Raw genomic sequence first — 19,792 nt, 5'->3', positions numbered from 1 at the left:
CCATACACCTCTTTCTTCCACCACCCTCCAACTTTCTATCTTCCCTCCATCATCCCCCTCTACCCTACTTCCCCTCCCCCTCTACCACTCCTCTCTCCAAATCCGCTCCCCCCCCCTTCCTTTTCGCCTTCCCCCCCACCCTCTCTCCCATCCCTCTCTACCCATCTTTCTTCTTTCCTACTCCTACTCCCCTTGGTGTATTTCCACTATATGTTAATGTACTTGGCTTATCCTATTTTTAAAGAAAAATTAAAGAAAAACAGTATCCCTCCCCCCACCCTCCACCCCCCGACCCTCCACCTCCTTCCCCCCCCAACTTCCCAGAACCCGTACACGGTATAGATTTTTAACAAACAGTCTAAAATCTATTGAGAAAAAAGAAATAAAAAAATTAATAACATCTCTACATTGATCTTAGCTTCTTCTTGCTAAGCTAACTTTAAACAATTTAAATCATTCCTGATCTTAAGCATAGGCTAACTGGAATTTCTTGGTCCCGTATTTATTTTGTATATAGTCAATCCATTTTTTCCAGTCTTGTTTATATCTCTCATTTGAGTGATCTTTAAGATATGCCGATATTTTAGCCATCTTGGCTAAATTTGTAACTTTCAATGTCCATTCTTGAGTTGTAGGCAGGTCTTCCTTCTTCCAGTATTGTGCCACCAATAGTCTTGCTGCCGTTATTAAGTGCAGGATCAAGTTAGTCTCTACCGCTTTAAAGTCAGTACTTATACCTAGCAAAAATAACTGAGGGGTAAACTTTATCCTTCTTTTAAAGATATTTTGCATAATCCACGATATTTTTATCCAAAATGCCTTAACCTTTTGGCAAGTCCACCATATATGGAAATAGGTAGCATCGAGAGAACCACATCTCCAACATTTGGGTTGTAAATTTGAATACATAGAAGCCAGCTTTTTAGGATCTAAATGCCATCTATAGAACATCTTGTAAAAAATTTCTCTCAGGTTTTGAGCTTGTGTAAATTTCACATTTCTGACCCATTTTTTTTCCCATGTATCCAACATTATTGGTTCTTCAATATTTTGAGCCCACTTTACCATACAATCTTTAACTAACTCTGTTTCGGAATCTATCTGTATTAATACATTATATATCCTCTTTATATGCATTAAACTTTGATCTCTTATTTGTTTAAATAAGTTGTCCTCAATTTGGACAAAACCAATTTTTTGATCTATGTTCCACCTGGCCTGTAATTGCCCATACTGGAACCATGTTTGAACTGCCTTCTCCTCTTTTAATACCTCTAAGGATTTTAATTGTAGTGCCCTTCCTTCCAAAATAAGAAGCTGTCTATAAGTAATTCTATCCTGTTTTTGTGCTATATTTATATTTTCAATTGCATGTCTAGGAATTGCCCACATAGGTATCTTATCATTTAATTTATGTTGATATTTTTTCCAAACCCGCAGTAAAGCATTTCTTAAAATATGACTTTTAAAGTTTTTGTCCAGTTTTTTGTTAAATAACAAGTAAACATGCCAACCATATACCAGATCATATCCCTCAAGGTTCAGTATCCTATCATTAGTTAAACTGATCCAATCACTAATTACGGACAACACCACTGCATCATAATATAGTTTTAAATTGGGTAGTTTCAAGGCTCCCCTCTCGCATATATCTTGCATTATTTTCAGCTTTACTCTCGGCTTCTTTCCTGCCCATACAAATTTATTGATACTCTTCTGCCATTCTAAAAGATTCACATCTTTTTAAAGTATAGGTAACATTTGGAAAAGAAATAGAAATTATTGTAAGATATTCATTTTCACTGCCGCGATTCTTCCCAGCAAAGATAAGTGTAACTTCTCCCGTTTTTTCATCTCTATCTGTATACTATGCCAGAGTGGTTCATGATTATACTTGTACAATTTCCCATTTGAGATTGAAATGTTAACTCCAAGATATTTAATCTTTTTGACTACCTCACATTCTAACATTCCTCCTAATTCCTTCCTTTGTTTAGTATTCATATTTATGGCTAATATTTTCATTTTCCCTAAGTTTATTTTAAAACCAGACACTTGACCATATTGATTAATCATATTCATTAAAACCATACTGGATTCCTGCGGTTGTTCCAATATTATGACCAAATCATCCACAAAAGCCCGCACTCTGTATTCTTGCTGCCTAACCTTAATTCCTTTTAGGCCCTCCAAGTCCTGTATTTTATTCAATAATACTTCCAAAGTTATAATAAACAATAGTGGGGACAAAGGACAGCCCTGACTTGTACCCTTTCCAATTTGAAAGGATTCTGTTAAACTTCCATTGACTATAATTTGAGCTGTTTGTTGTTGATATATTGCTTTAATTGACTGTAAAAAATTATCTCCTATTTGCATTTTTTGCAATATCTTCAGCAAAAATTGCCAATTAACTCGATCAAAGGCTTTCTCAGCATCCAGAAATATGAACGCAGCAGGGATTTGATTGTTCTTTCCCAAATATTCTAATGCATTAATAATTAATCTAACATTACTTTTCATCTGTCTCCCTTGTATAAAACCTGTTTGATCAGCTTGTATCAATTGTTGAATAACCAGCATTAATCTATTTGCTAGTATTTTAGTAAAAAATTTGTAGTCTACATTAAGTAATGAAATAGGTCTGTAGTTATTTGGTTGAGTAGTATCTTGATCTTCTTTGGGTATCAAAGATATAAAAGCCGTCTTCCATGAAGGAGGTACCTTACCTTCCATTTGAATCTTATTAAATAATTCTCTAATAGGTTCTACCATTTCCAACTGTAAGTTTTTATAGTAAGCCGCTGTCAAGCCATCTGTGTCTGGTGCCTTCCCTGACTTTAACTGTTTAATTACCTGTAAAATTTCCCCCGAGGTTATTGGTTGATTCAATTTTTGCCTGTGTTCTTCTTTAACTAAGGGTATTTTTTTGTTTATCTAGGTATTTTTCTATATCTAAACCATTAATTTTATCCCCCTTATAGAACTCTGTAAAAAATTCCCGAAATGCCTTTTGAATCTCATCCTGTTGAAATACCTCCTTCCCTTTGTAGATCAATTTAGATATATTTCGAATTTTCTTTTTTTTCCTAATCTGATAAGCTAACCACCTGCAAGGTTTATTTGCATTACAGAAAGTATTGTGTTTTGCGTATAACAAACTGGTGGCTACCTGGTCAGAGATCAACATATCAAATTGGGATTTTAGTATGGTGATTGCTTCCTTGACCTTTGTATCGCCTGGATTCATTGTTAACTCCAGCTCTTTCCTCTTGATTTCCTCCTCCAACTCTGTTCATTTAACCCCTTGTTTTTGTCTATGTAATTTATTTATATTTAGCAATACTCCTCTCATATACGCTTTGCTTGCATCCCATACAAATTCCATAGGTGTATCCTTATTCATGTTAAAAACAAAGTATTCAGTTAGCAATTTTTTACAATCATTGATATACTTTTCATATCTAAATAAGTTTTCATTCAATCTCCAAGACCTTCTTGCCTGTACCACCCCTCCCAATTTCATCCAAACTGGGTTATGATCCGAAAGGACCCTAGCCGCAATCTTTGTCTTCTTCACCCTAGAAAGCAAATCATTAGTGGTTAATATGAAATCAATCCTAGAAAAGGATTGATGCCTATCAGAAAAAAAGGTAAAATCATATTCCTCTGCATTTCTTTCTCGCCAGATATCTCTCAGTTCAAAGTCATGCATCATTTCAAAAAAGGATTTAGGTAGTTTTGCTCGTATCTTAGTGTTTGGGCGAGAGGTCTTCTTATCTCTCTTGGTATCTATAACATCATTCCAGTCACCCACTAATATACAAGACCTATAATCCCACTGTACTAATTTAGCATGAAGATTTCTATAGAAACCGTCTTGCTGTTAATTAGGAGCATAAATTCCCAAAAACAATGTCTTTTTCCCTTCTAGGATTAGATCTAATGCAATGTACTTTCCATAGGGATCTGCTTCAATTAATTCAGCTTTCATATCTTTTCTTAAGTATAGAACTATACCATTTTTCTTTTCCATAGCTGAAGCTACAAAATGTTGACCGAATCTTGGGTTACTCAGATATTTTTGATCGGTTGATTTAATATGAGTTTCTTGTAAACAAATTGTATCATTCTTGAACTGTTTAAGATAGTGAAATATTTTTTTTCTCTTCTGTGGAGAATTCAATCCGTTGACATTCCATGTTAAAATCTTAGTTGTCATCTTTGGTTAGCTGAAGCTTTTTTATAGCCTCCTGCATGGCCTGTTTAACCTTTGGCCTAGCTCCTCCCACTGCTTCTGAGGTTGTTGCTGTGGCTCCTTGATCAATAGCCGGTAGTTGTTGCGGTTGTTGCATTTTAACTTGTTGCTCCATTCGTCTAGTAATCATATGGCTAGGTCTCTGTTCCATAACACCTTGCGCTTCTAGAAGAGAGAGATGATCCATCTTATCTGGTAGTTGTGTGGTTTGCTGTCTGTCTTGTCTTTCTTGTGATCTTTCTCTGGGTCCAGAAGGTGCAGGATGTCCAACCTTCAAAATATTATGGTGGAAATCTCGGGCTTTCCATACGGAGTTGAGACAATATCTCTGCCTGTCCAGTGTAAGTATGATGCCAAATGGCGCGTCCCATCTGTACTGTATCTGATGATTTCTAAGTTCTTCAACTAAAAAGGCATAATCTCTCCTGGCTCTTAGCATTTGAGGTGGTATCTCTTTCAAAACAGTCAGATCTTGACCCCCAATCTGGAGCTTAGTTTTTTTTTTTTTTTTCGTATTAAATGTTTTATTCATTTTCATTTTCAATTTTGTACATTCACTTATATACGGGATATTTGCAATAATAATAATATAATAGTAAGAAAAAAAAAAAACCCAACCTAAACACAACTCATAAACCCAACCTATCGCTTTCATACACCCCTTCTTCTCCCCCTCCAACTTTCCTTTCTCCCTCCAACGATCACCCCTCCTACTTCCCTTTCCCCTCCTATCTTCCTTTCTCGCCTTCCTCACCCTCCTTCCCCTCTCATCCTCCTTACATTCCCCTCTTCCTCCCTCCTTACTTCTCCCTCTTCCTTTCCTCTACTTCTCACTATGGTGCATTTCTCTATTCCTTACGCCAAAAAGAAAAAAGAAAGGAAAAAAGCAATAAGAAAAAAAAAGAGAAAAATAAAAAGAAAAGATAAGGAACAACAGTATACAAGTGTATTCTTCTTATTCTATATATTGAAACTATATCTCCACCCACCCACCCACCCCCAATGAACCCCCCTCCCTAACCCCCTCCGACTTCCCAGGTCACACACCCGGCACAGTTCAGTACCATTCACCTTCAAAATATCTTATTAACAATAATAATGAAAATAAAATAAAAAGAACACTCCGAAAAAGAAAAAAAACAAAAACAAAAAAGTAAATAAAAAAAATTGAAAAATCTTTTGCATTATGCTCAGCCTCCCATCATTCTTAAAATTTAAACAGTGTGAATCATTCCATTTATATTTTGTCCTCGTCCCTTACTTCTTTGATATTTACCCCCATCTTCCTGTAGACTCTCCAGATAGCCTTTCTTAACCTTATATTCAAATATTAGTTTATACAAAAATCAATTTATCTTCATACTTTCGCTACTCATCTTCCTATCCTTCGTTTCACGTCTCCATTCCTCCCAAGCCCAAATTGCATAAGATTAGGATCTCGCTCTTCACTTTAAAATCCTGAGCTTTTTATGTTATACTTCAGACATGTAAATTCGTAAAATGTGTGCCCAAAATCCATACCAGTTTGTTCAATCCCAAGATCCCTTCATCAATATCCCGCTCCACCTTCCTTTCTGCCCCACTCTTCCCAACTCCATTCATCCCAAACCGCAATTCAAATAAATCTTAGTCCCCACTTTCCTCACAGAAAACACTTCATGCGCAGTTTGGATTGAAATTCAAATAAGTCTTGTAAAAGTCCCGTATAATATCTGTCTAGAATAAGCAATGCTTCTTTCCATTCCTCATCAGTACACAGCTTTACCATTTCATACCAAACAGAAATCCTAAAGTTTTAATCAGTCCAAAAGCTTAGAAAGTATTTTAAAGACGTCACTGGGTCTATATTCTTTACTCTTCTGCCCTTCCGGAAAGAAAAGGCAACCCTCTGCCTTATAACCACGTGTCCCGCTGCTTTGAAAATATGACTGAATCCTCAGTTTCCGGTCTTCTGCCTCTCCAGTAGGGGGAGAACAACTCCCTCCTTCTTGTAACCAAGTGACTTGCTGCTTATCTTTCCTTCACCTTGTCCTTCCGCGTTTCCAAGTGAGTCAGGAAGCCCCGCCTTCAGAGTTTTATAATAAAAGTCCCGAGCTTCCGAAACAGAATTAATACGAAATCTTTGATTTTCAAATGTAACTGTGATTCCAACTGGAGCTTCCCATTTATACTTTATTTGACAATTTCTAAGTTCTTGGGTTAAAAAAGTATAACCTCTCCTTGCTTGCAGCATCTGGAGCGGGATCTCTTTAAAGACAAACAAATCATGGCCATCTATTCGGAGCCTGTTATTGTAAAATTTTTGAGTAATCGCATTTCTGGATTCTCTTGTGAAGAAGTATATAATTATGTCTCTTGGAAGCTGTCGTTGCTCTGCTACACGCGAATTCTGGCGATAGATTTTTCGAATATTCCAATCAAAATTGAGTCCCGGACCTCCCACCGCTTGGCTGAAAGCTTCTACAAACGTCTGTTTCAAGTTCTCTCCTTTCTTTTCGGGCAGTCCTCTAACTCTTATTGCAGACGCCTTTCTGTTATAATTTATCATTGTAAGTTGTGTTTGAGTATCTGTAATCTCTTGTTGTAATGCTTGGATATTAGAAGTCAAATTAAAATTGGCCCCCTCCAAAGTTTCCAATTTCGTCTCCATTTCTTCAATATAATCTGTTAAAGTAGACGTGACTTCAAACATATTCGCATTTATCTGGGCAATTTTGGTCTGTATTTTATCGCATAAATCCAACACAAATTCAATCTGGAGCTTAGTTTTATAAGACTCTTGTAATATCGTGTTTCTGAGCTCTCTTGTAGTGAAATATATAACAATGTCTCGAGGAAGCTGCTTCTGCTTTGCCACCCAAGAGTTCGCACGATAAACTTTATCGATTTGCCAGTCAAGCCCCTGTCTTCCCACCAGATTATCAAAAGCTTCTGAAAGAATCTGTTTCAGGTTTTCCTGTTTTTCTTCACGCAACCCCCTTACTCTTAATGCGAGTTCCATTTGTCTGTACTGTATCATAATAATTTCTTTTTCAGCATTTTCAACTTTTTGTTGCACCACCTCTGTTTTCGATGTCAAATTAGTATTAGCTTGATTAAGATCCTCTAAACTATCTTCAACTCCTGAAACATGTTCTGTCAGTACAGTTACAAGCCCCAGCATATCATCTTTAATTTTAGCAACCCTGGCATCAATTTTATCATACAAGTCCTCCTTAAGTTCTTTTATCTCCTCTTTTATCTCCCCTTTTATCTCCTCTTTAAAATCTTTCAGTTTGTTTTCCACTTTAATTGTCAGCATGTTATGAGCTTCACTCAGTTCTCTCAGGAAGAGTTCTGTCGTTAGTAACTCTCCAGTAGGGGGCGTAGAGGGCGGTGGCTGCGACTTTGTACCAAGTATTGGCGATGTGCTTCTGGGGGCTGAAGGAGGGGGTTTCAAATTAGGATTTGGTTTTGAGGCCATTCCAAGTTTTATCTTCAAGCAATTAGAAAGACTCTACTGGCCCGCTATACAGTTGTGGAAAGAGGAACTAAATCACCACTTTATTTTGAGGTTTTTTTTTTTTTAAAAAAAAACTTCGTAGGACTTTGCAGAAGGTTTCAAAAAATAAGCATTGTAATGAAACAGTTCAGCATATTCATCACCGTTTTGAATGTCTCTATATTAGCAAAGAGTCTTTTAAAAGTGAAACTAATTAGTAAAGATCTGTTGGCCGGCTGTGAGGCAAAATAATAAATCACTCCCCTCCTTTGAAGTTTTGAAACTCCGTAAAACCAGATAAACATTGTTGCTCAGCAATTCAACTGGCTCGTCACCATTTTAAGTGCCTCTTTAAATAGATAAAATAACGGAAGAGGATCTTGTAAAAAAGAAGCTAGGATTTAAATAAACAATTAATGCTCTCGCATACGAGTTCTGCTCATTTTGAAATCAAGTAATTCAATCTTTGTTCTGAGTGGGAGGGACGCTTACTTTGTGCTGCAAAGCAGCTGGAGATTTCCAGCACGGAACAGTTCTGCCTTCAGCTGCCCCCCCCCTCTTCGCAGACACAGAAGCTGCAAAGATCAGAAAGGCATTTGCTCGACAAAACTTCTCTCCTTCCCTTCTTGCCCGAAGAGTAAGGTGTCTGTCAGATGTCTGATAGATGATCATCTAAACAGATAACGCGACTGGTAACTCGGGAGCAGCTATGTTTAGCTGCTTCCATCAGTAAGTCCCGCCCAGGAAGTCTCAGCCTTCCATCCTTCCAAGGTCAGTAAAATGAGGACCCAGATTGTTGGGGGCAATATGCTGACAATGTATAGTGGGGCAAAAAAGTATTTAGTAAGCCACCAATTGTGCAAGTTCTCCCACTTAAAAAGATGAGAGGCCTGTAATTGACATCATAGGTAGACCTCAACTACGAGAGACAAAATGAGAAAACACATCCACACAATCACATTGTCTGATTTGGAAATAATTTTTTTGCAAATTATAGTGGAAAATAAGTATTTGGTCAATATCAAAAGTTAATTTTGATATGGCGCAGTGGTTAAATGCAGCACTGCAGGCTACTTCAGCTGACTGCAGTTCTGCAGTTCGGCTGTTCAAATCTCACCAGCTCAGGGTTGACTCAGCCTTCCATCCTTCCGAGGTGGGTAAAATGAGGACCCGGATTGTTGTTGGGGGCAATATGCTGACTCTGTAAACCGCTTAGAGAGGGCTGAAAGCCCTATGAAGCGGTATATAAGTCTAACTGCTATTGCTATTAATCTCAATACTTTGTTATATATCCTTTGTTGGCAATGACAAAGGTCAAACATTTTCTGTAAGTCTTCACAAAGTTGGTCCACAATGTTGCTGGTATGTTGGCCCATTCCTCCATGCAGATCTCCTCTAGAGCAATGATGTTTTTGGGCTGTCACTGGGCAACAGGGACTTTCAGCTCCCTCCAAAAGTTTTCTATGGGGTTGAGATCTGGAGACTGGCTAGGCCACTCCAGGACCTTGTAATGCTTCTTACGAAGCCACTCCTTTGTTGCCCGGGCGGTGTGTTTGGGATCATTGTTATGCTGAAAGACCCAGCCACGTTTCATCTTCAATGCCCTTGCTGATGGAAGGTTTGCACTCAAAATCTCACGATACATGGCTCCATTCATTCTTTCCTGTACAAGGATCAGTCATCCTGGTCCCTTTGCAGAGAAACAGCCCCAAAGCATGATGTTGCCACCTCCGTGCTTCACAGTAGGTATGGTGTTCTTTGAATGCAACTCAGCATTATCTCTCCTCCAAACACGTCAAGTTGTGTTTCTACCAAACAGTTCTACTTTGGTTTCATCTGACCATATGACATTCTCCCAATCCTCTTCTGGATCATCCAAATGCTCTCTAGCAAACTTCCAACGGACCCGGACATGTACTGGCTTAAGCAGGGGGACATGTCTGGCACTGCAGGATCTGAGTCCCTGGCGTAGTGTGTTACTGATGGTAGCCTTTGTTACGTTGGTCCCAGCTCTCTGCAGGTCATTCACCAGGTCCCCCTGTATGGTTCTGGGATTTTTGCTCACCGCTGTTGTGATCCTTTTGACTCCACGGGGTGAGATCTTGCGTGGAGCCCCAGATCGAGGGAGATTATCAGTGGTCTTGTATGTCTTCCATTTTCTAATTATTGCTCCCACAGTTGATTTCTTCACACCAAGCTGCTTGCCTATTGCAGATTCAGTCTTTCCAACCTGGTGCAGGTCTACAATTTTGTTTCTGGTGTCCTTCGACAGCTCTTTGGTCTTCACCATAGTGGAGTTTGGACTGTGACTGTTTGAGGTTGTGGTCAGGTATCTTTTATACTGCTAACAAGTTCAAACAGGTGCCATTAATACAGGTAATGAGTGGAGGACAGAGGAGCCTCTTAAAGAAGTTACAGGTCTGCGAAAGCCAGAAATCTTGCTTGTTTGTAGGTGACCAAATACTTATTTTCCACCATAATTTGCAAAAAAATTATTTCCAAATCAGACAATGTGATTGTGTGGATTTGTTTTCTCATTTTGTCTCTCATAGTTGAGGTCTACCTATGATGTCAATTACAGGCCTCTCTCATCTTTTTAAGTGGGAGAACTTGCACAATTGGTGGCTGTCTAAATACTTTTTTGCCCCACTGTAAATCGCTCAGAGTGCTGAAAAGCACTATAGAACAGAAAAATCTGTCTAAGTGCTATTGCTATGCTTTAGCTATATAATGAAAACTAAACATTTAAGCCTGTCCCAAAGGTACTTTTTCAAGAGGCAACTGAACTTCGTTTTTTCTTTTGAAGACATTTCACTTCTCATCCAAGAAGCTTCTTCAGATCTGACAGGATAGAGGGGAATGGAAGGATTTGTATTCCTTGCAGACAGCTGGTAATCTGCATCATTTTAGAAAATCCTTGAAACACTTGGAGATTTATCTGTGTCCTGAGTAGTGTCCTGGTTCCTGTAGTCTGCAATATTTTCTCTGGAAATCCATTGCTACTCCCATAGGAGTGTTCATTCCAAACTGTATAGCTAAATGTCTGTAGAGATTCTCAGTCATCCAGGTCATGGTTGTTCCAAAGGTGTTTTTTCAGGAAGCAACTGGACTTTTTTGTTTTTTCTTTGAAGATTTTTGGCTTCTCACCCAAGAAACTTCTTCAGTTCTGACAGGATAGTTAGGACAAGATAGTGGCAAATGATCCGCTGTCTGCAAGGAATATAAATCCTTCCATTCCCCACTATCTTGTCAGAGCTGAAGAAGCTTCTTGGATGAGAAGCCAAACATCTTCAACTGAGAATCTCTATACATTTACCCCTGTCCATTTCTTCCCCCTTATTTGTACTGGCAGCTTGCAAATCCCCCTCACAATATATTACAGGAAAAGAAATGCAGAAACAAGCCTTCTTGATATTGTCCTTACTCTGGATTACTCCACTCCCTGCTTACACTTTGAATAGTAGTGAAGACTGCTTTTCCAATAAGCATAAGACAGGGGATGCTGCCAACTTCTAAAGTGTTGCCATGACTATTATCAGGCTGGCATGGAAGGAGAAATTCCATGCATGCCTTCCATGCAGATCTCATGTCTACAACCTAGTTGGAGAATATGAATTATGACAAAGGACAGAAGGGAGGGGATTACAGGGGTAAAGTTCAAACGCAATTAAGCAAAAGCAGTTTTGGCTCCACAGGAGTCAACACCAGAATGTTGATCCTAATAAATGATTGGATCTTTTTTTAACTTTGTCTGGAGGCTCGTAAATTAATTAGGTCATCTTCTGGGAACTTCACAGATGCTAGTTAATTGTATATTACTGCTTATGGGAGTGTATCATTTTATATCATTTGCATGATGTTATATTTCCTTATTTTTCATTCACAGGAGGAAAAAAGACCAATGTCAAACAAGTATCATACCATCACAATGCAAGTGCCAGCCCTTTTGTACATCCATTATGAGTTGCAGGTATAAACAAAAAGAGAATTGTGCTGTCACAACACTAGTTTTGTCATATATACTCTGTGTGTGTGTGTGTGTGTGTGTGTGTGTGTGTGTGTGTGTGTGTATGTGTGTGTGTAGGTAGGTAGGTAGATACGTACGTACCATATTTTTCCGAGTATAAGACGCACCGGTACAAGACGCACCAAGGTTTTGACGACGTTTTTTTTTAAAAAGTAGGTAGGTAGATAGAGGGAGAGAAAGATAGAGAAATACAGTAGGTAGGTAGGGAGAGAGAGTAGTTAGGTAGATAGGTAGATAGAGGGAGAGAGAGAGAGAGAGAGAGAGAAATACAGTAGGGAGGGAGAGGGAGGGTAGGTAGGTAGGTAAAGGGATAGAGAGAGAGAAATAGAAAGAGATAGATAGAGAGAGAGAGAGAAATACAGTAGATAGGTAGGGGGAGAGAGAGGGGGTAGTGTTCTGACCCCCCCCCCTGTCCCACACCAACACACACTCCGAGCCAAAGATAAGTTACGGCATTTAATTAATAGACAGACAGGTCCTTGGCAGCAAATCGGCACAGACAAGCTTGGGCAGCAATCCAGCACAGATAAGCCGTGGCAGCAATCCAGCCTGCCAAGCTCACAATAATGTTCTCCGACATTAGTTCCTGCGTTGACTTCTGCAAAAGGGGTGTGTGCACAAGCATTCCTTTTATAGTCTGGAGAGGTAGGTAGGTAGATAGGTAGAGGGATAGAGAGTGAGAAATAGAAATATATGGATGGATGGATGGATGGATGGATGGATGGATGGATGGATGGATAGATAGATAGATACAGTAGATAGGGAGGGAGGGAGAGAGAGGGTAGGTAGGTAGAGGTATAGAGAGAAATAGAAAGAGATAGAGAGAGAGAAATACAATAGGTAGAGAGAATGAGTAGGTAGGTAGGTAGGTAGGTAGGTAGATGTTTCCAGGTGTATTTATCCATATGCTGGAGAAGGAAATTGCTGACAATCTGCAAACCTAAGACTTTTTTTCTGCTGGCACAGCTTTTGATCAATGTAATTCTCATCAAGTTAAAGAGCTTTCCAAAAGGGGGGGGGGAAGGTTTTGCACTCTGCAAACCTCCCCAAAATAGCCCGTTTTTCGTGAAAATGGTTTCCTTTTTTTCAAAAATAAAGGCATGAATAGCCTTGGAGGGGGGGGGGCTTGTAGAGTGCTCCTGGGGGGGCAAAAATGAGCAAAAAAACACCAATTTTTCTCAAAAACGGGCCCATTTTTTGTCAAACAAAATTGCATGCAGCGCCTTATGGAGGTTTATAGAGTTCTGCTGGGGGCTGGGGGACAAAAAACAATCCATTTTTTGCTTATTTCTGCCCTCCCCAGCTCCCAGGAGCTCTCTGAAAGTCTTCACAAGGATATGCACGGCAATTTGGGTGAAGGGGGAGAGGCTTCAGGAGGCAAAAAATGCTGTATTCGATGTATAAGACGCACCCAGATTTTCAGCCTCTTTTTTGAGGAAAGAAGGTGCGTCTTACACTCCGAAAAAGTATATACCTTGTGTGTGTGTGTGTGTGTGTGTGTGTGTGTGTGTGTGTGTAAATATATACGGGATGTATGTATGTATGTATGTATGTATGTATGTATGTATGTATGCATGCTTAATGGTTAAGACATCTGCCTAAGATGTAATACAGCACAGGTTCGAATCCCAGTAAGGGTATGGCTAGCTGATGAGAGCTAAATAGCTTGAAATAGATCTATACTAGTCTCCCTTTATTTATTTATCAGCACAAATACAACACAAAATGTAACAAAGGCAACAGTAAAAATATTGGGCTTTCTGTCGTGATGGACTTTTTTGACGAGCCGATTGACAGATGATGGAAGCAGTTAGCTTCCTCCCATAATTGTGGCTTACCAGGGGTTGTGACACTAAATATATACCTTCTTCCCTGGCTTCAGCTGATAAGGAGGAGACCTGTGGCTTAATGGCTAAGACGTTTGCCTAAGATGCAATACAGCACAGGTTCGAATCCCAGTAAGGGTATGGCTAGCTGATGAGAGCTAAATAGCTTGAAATAGATCTATACTAGTCTCCCTTTATTTATCAGCACAAACACACACACACACACACACACACACACATATACACATACATACATACATACACACACACACATACACACATACATATACATGCATGTGTGTATACATATACATACACACATGCACACACGTACACACACATACATACATATCCCCCGTGTGATGGGGAAAGTATAAAAAGTAGCTCATGCAATAGAACATTGCTGCTACAGGGATTTCACTGTGAAATCACTCATAAAAGCATTTGCCAGGGATAAACAACAGATTCAAGTGTTGATAATATATTAATAGTTGAGATAAACTATTGTAAAATAAAGCATTTTCATATTCTGATTAAAGCATTCAGTCTTAACATAATGTATGCCACGATTCAAATCTAGTTAATATCCTAAATCAAAGCACAATATGATTTACCATGTTGCATGAAAGCTGCAGCCATTGAGGTATGTCATTTTTGTTTCTGCTTTAGTGGGTTCATATTTCATGCTGAACCAAAAATAAATTTCAAGCGTGTACAGCTACTAAATGCCATAAAATATTTACCTGGGGATGAGCCATAGTTTGTGATTTTGGTTACTGCATGTATTATTTTACTGTTCGCAATCACTGTTCCAAAATTTATCTCAGGTTCAATTTCTAAAAAACAACATGGACGTAATCTGCAAAAAAAAGTGTATTTTATTGGTTTTATATCATTGTATTGATTTGATTTTTAAATACATTTCAAGGGAAATAAAGTATTTTAGACTTTTTCAACAGATGCACTACCTTTCTTAACTTAGTACTTATGTTGTTACTTTTTTTAAGTAATAAGCACGATGAAAACATATTAATTTGCAACTGCATTTCATTTAGCTTGAAATTATTTTCATGTCAAAATATTTTAATATTTATTGCCTATTTCTATATAATATAGAAGCAAACTCGATGCACTTCAAAGCCATTGGTACTCAATGCATTTTGATGTGAAAATTTTGCTCCAGTGTTCATAGTACCACTCTATATGACTTTAGTATTACATAAACTCACAATACTTGGTGTAAGAAATACTGCCATATTTCACACATAACAAAGCAAATTTAACAAAACACATTAAACTAAGAACTTCTGGAACTGTGTTAGAAGTCATAAGCACTTATAAGTAGGGTTAATGGTTTTTTCTAACTCTGATTGGCCTTGCACAGACAAAATGAAGAAATAATCAGAATTTGTTCCAGGTTTTGCTCCACATTAGTAAAAGACAAATGGGCTGCTACATTATAACAAAGATTGAGACCCCCTGAATTACATAGGTTAAAATTGTAATTATTAAGTGTGGCATATTTTTTATTTACCCAATGCTACTCTAATTAAATAATTAGGTTCAGTTGGAGGTCATATAAAATTATTTTAGGGGTTTGCAGAGCCACAAATTTTATTTTACAACTTCCTGTTTTAAAATGAAGTAATCATCACAACCATTTGTTGGGGTTTAGTGTTGTGCAAATGCTTGCCAAATATTTAACCAACAGTAGTGTTTTATATTGAGATGTCATACCCAATCAGAGGAATTTCAATTACTTTTTTCTCTACATGAAGGAGGAGCCTATCATGAAAGTCTTCCTCACTGTCCGGACGATATTCCACAGTAGCTGTTATGTAAAGGCCAGAAGCAACAGGTTTCTTTGGATTTTCCATAATTAGTTTGAACTACAAAATTAAGAAATCATTCAATTTAGGAAAAGTTATCTGAACTTGAGAATCTTCACCACTATACAGCTTCACCATAGAGCAAATTATAATGCAAATAAAAATTGATGGAGAGGGGTGGGAACAATAATGTAAGAGGAAGTACTGAGATAGTGTGAAACTGTATCATAAACATAGGAAATATACAAACAAATATGAAAGAGGAAGTACCAATTAGGAAGGTCACCTGCTTTTTAAAGGGACTGTAATCTCATTCATGCCTCCTATTCACCTTGAACTATTTACCCTGTAATATCTTGTAAGCTTCTTTCCCAAACTTACATCGAGATTTTGAGTATCTTCCATCTTTTCCAGTCACTGAGTTTTTATGCCTGTTAATAATCTGAAGATGACATAGTAACAGATCTAGCAACAGATTCAAAAATGGTATAATAAATCTGAATTACTAGACAATATTGTGCTGATTCAAAATTATGTATTTCCTGTTAAATTGTAACTTTTTATTGACTGAATTCTTATTTCATCTTACTATTTAACTATCTTTGTTCAAGATTGCAGACACGTATGTTTCTAACCTATAAATAACTGGAGGAATCAAAACTATCCCCCGCTCCATATGCTAATCATAGAGCAAGAAATAATAAGCATGGCTCTTCAAAAAGAATTAGTGAATCCCAGTAACCCACTCAGTATCCTTTTTTCTTTAAGTATGCCTCCCTGCCAAAGATGGACATCCAAATTAAAGGTCTCTTGGTAAAGAGGTTTCTCATTAGAACTCATTGGGTTTGATGCTGCTGAAACAAAACGAATTCCTCCAATATGATCCGCACACAGGCTAAAAAAAAACAAGTTTGTTCGGAATCTTCAAAAATAACTAATTTCACGGTAAAGGAGCATGAGGATTCCCAAGCCTCAATCAGGTCCTGACTAAGATTTCCAACTTCTTCGCTCCACTCCCTTAATGAGACTGCCTTGTTCCCGCCTCACCTGAGGCCGTTCCGGAGGTAGTAAATGAAGCGAACAGCTGCGTTTCTGCAGGTTTTGGACGCTGAGCAGCGCTCTGTAAGATCTGCCTGGCATCGCATCCACGAAGCGCAGCTCGGGGGGCATAATCCGCACTCCGGCAACATCCATGGACCCGCCAGTTTCCAGCTTGCCTCCGCGGGAGCTCATGGCGGCCTTCAAGCTAGTCAACTTCGTGAGCCGAGAGTTCCTGTCTCCAAAGAGACGCAAGCTTCTTTTCCAATCAGCGGCTGGAGAGCTGTTGCTCCGCAACTGGAATCCGTATTCTGATTGGCGACTAGGCTTTAGCCTGAAATTCTGCCCTTGAACGCGGAGCCCCCCTTCTCCCACCATAAAAGGGAGTCCCTGTCCTGCAAAGGGAAAGAGGAGGCCGTTCAATGTCAAGCTAACCAGAAACACTTGGTTGGGGGGGGGGGGGGTGTTAAGCTTTAGTTGGTGCTTTTTGCACCTGTCGTTTTATGTTCTAGAGACAAAGGCATTTCATCTATTATAAAGTAAGGACAAGAATCTGATCAAGTGGAATTTCTTTTTTTAAGAAGTTTTTTTTTAATTTATTTTCAATTTTTAAAATATAAACATTCCATAAGCAGTGGGTCGTCTGGGTACAAATATTTCTGTGCAGCATTCTTCCAAAGGTTACGTTGAATATTTAATACATTGTAAAGCTCTACATTTCCTTCTTAACATATATTCTAATAAAAATACAATTGTAAGGTTTGAGAATACATCCAAATCACAATGAGCCAAACATGAGACTTCAACGGAGGCTGAATAACAATCACAGTTTAATCTTTGATCAAAGTTTAAAGACATGATGGTCAGTTGTTCCCAACATATCCCAAGGATATGCAGGGAAGAATTACCCTTCAGAGAAGGTGTAGCTCCTTTTTATACAGTTAGAAACATCATCACTATTTTTATCAGTCTTATCTCTTTGCTGTTCCCATGATTGGCCATTTGGCCCCCTATTGTGAAGGGCACAGATCTAAGGTGAGATACCTTCTTAGGCAGAAGTGGGACAGATCAAATGTGTCAACACCTGTGTTTACAGCTCTTTACAGCCCCATTCCGGGGTAGGTTCTATCCCCATAGATTGCAGATTGATAAGAGTTCAAATGGCCAGGATTTGACATTTGCCAGATATGTTACAAGTACAAGGCATAATATATGCGTGTTACAGAAAATAAATGTTTCTACTAAAACCAACAAGTTTGCATCCTTATTACTATTCCCCTTCCAGTGACGTGCGGTGACGGTTACCGTTGGTGAGGCAAGACGGCAGCAGCGGCGAGAAGCAACGTCCCTGGCACTGTGTCCGACAGGTGTCTCGCATTTATGGCGGACATAAACGCGAGACGCCTGTCGGACACAGTGGCGGGGGTGTTGCTTCTCGCCGCCGTCGTGCTCCACCGCCATGCCCCCACCCCGCCTCCTCCGACAAACAATCCTGATGCCCCAGCCTGCAGCCAGCCCAGCACCGAGCCTGGACTCACCGCTCTTCTCCTCCTCCTCCTCCTCGTCCCCGCTCGGTGCTGGGCTGGCTGCAGGCCGGGGCATCAGGATTGTTTGTCGGAGGAGGCGGGGGCGGGGGCAAGGTGGGGGAGCGCGACAGCGGCGAGAAGCATCTCAGATGGAGCCAGGACACCCGGAAGACAAGACGGCACTTAAAGGCATGCCGAAGTACCGGCTTGTCTTCCGGGTGTCCCGGCTCCATCTGAGATGCTTCTCGCCACCGTCGCGCTCCCCCTCCTTGCCCCCGCCCCCCACCTCCCCATACGGACAGTCACAATCCTGCTGCCCCAGCCTGCAGCCAGCCCGCCCGACCTGCTCCCTGCCTGGACTCACCACTCTCCTCCGCCTCCTCCTCCCCGCTCGGTGCTGCGCTTTAAAGGGGTCTCCCCTCCCCAGCCAGCCAGCCCACCCAGCCAATTCCTCCCACCACCACCACTGTGTCCAACAGGCCAGGTGTCTCGCGTTTATGGCGGACATAAATGCGAGACGCCTGGCCTGTTGAAACACAGCGGCGAGAACATCCCTGCCGCTTCCGTGCTCCGTCGCCTCGCCCCCCTGCCTCCTCCGACCCCACCGCTGTGAAGAAAGAAAAAAAAACACACACACAAACCTCACAATAAAAAAATAATTTTTTTATTAAATTACAAAATACAAATTAAATTACAATAAATTTGAACCCCCCCCCCTCCCTCCGTCTGATCCACCTTTTCCAGCTGTGGAAACTCTCTCAACTCTCCTCTTGTCCGCCCAACGTAGGCGTGCTCAACGTAAGCTCCTAAGGCATGATTCGCTGCTCCCCAATCAGGAGGCGGGAGAATCAGTGCCTCTTTTGCATATGAAAGTTTTCGCTTGTTAACTCCTCCTTAACTTTTAAAAGACGAACAATTCCTTAGGCAAAAGAGGCCCCGAGTTCTCTGGCCTCCTCCCATAGTTAACACTGAGAGCAGACACCAAGCCACTGTGACTTTGAATCTGGTAGCAACTACCCTGGCTTTAATTATTTTTTAAAAAAATTATTTAAAATTCTTCCTTTCCCTCAGGAGACTGGTGAGGCCCTGCCTCCCCTGCCTCTAGTGACTGCACGTCCCTGTCCCCTTCACAATCATAACATTAAACATAGTTATTCTCATAATACGAGTACTAACAATTGTCATTTTATTCTTATCTCTATCTTGATACATTTTCTATCTTCTTCTATTTTCAATTTCCTTTTTTATCCTCTAATCATTGATAAAACACTCCCCATCCCTGTAACAATCAGTTCTTTCTCCTTAGTTAGTCTATTCATTTCTGCATATTCTAATATTTTCCTAATCACCTTCTTATCAGTAGGAATCTCTCCACTTTTCCAATTTGTGCAAATACAATTCTAGCTGCAGTTAAAATATGAATAATTAAATATATATTCTCTTTATCATAAGTTACAAGTAATATCCCCAACAAAAATATTTCTGGTTTTAGCTCAATACATTCTTTAATCATCTTTTCCAACCATATCTTTCTTTTTCTCCAGTACTTCTTTGCTTCTCCACATGTCCACCACATAGGATAGTAAGATCCAGGTGTCTGGTGGCACTTCCAACATTTAGCTCATTTGTCTTTAAACATCTTTGCCAACCTCTCCCGCAGAAGATGTCATCTATAAAACATTTTATATAAATTCTCTTTATATGCAGTTGACATTGTTAATTTACAATTTCTGTTCCACAATTTTTGCCATTTATCTAATTTTATCATATAACCAAAAATTTTCACCCATACTGTCATTGTCTCCTT

At 39.5% G+C, this 19,792-nt stretch overlaps 1 protein-coding gene across 1 annotated transcript in view; it reads right to left on the bottom strand.

Moving 5' to 3' along the window:
• Nucleotides 1–16,640, bottom strand: part of CFAP47 (cilia and flagella associated protein 47) — a 72,923-nt gene extending 56,283 nt beyond the window's left edge. The window contains 3 exon segments of the mRNA XM_032220387.1: nucleotides 14,336–14,451; nucleotides 15,330–15,481; nucleotides 16,469–16,640. Of these exon segments, the coding sequence (XP_032076278.1) occupies nucleotides 14,336–14,451; nucleotides 15,330–15,481; nucleotides 16,469–16,615 (415 nt within the window). The 5' untranslated portion in view covers nucleotides 16,616–16,640.
• Between the last annotated feature and the right edge of the window lie 3,152 nt (nucleotides 16,641–19,792).

This window comes from Thamnophis elegans, chromosome 6, assembly GCF_009769535.1.
Source record: "Thamnophis elegans isolate rThaEle1 chromosome 6, rThaEle1.pri, whole genome shotgun sequence".
Taxonomy (NCBI): domain Eukaryota; kingdom Metazoa; phylum Chordata; class Lepidosauria; order Squamata; family Colubridae; genus Thamnophis; species Thamnophis elegans.
The sequence above is the reverse complement of the archived record's forward strand: the minus strand, read 5'-3'. Positions and strand labels throughout refer to the sequence as shown.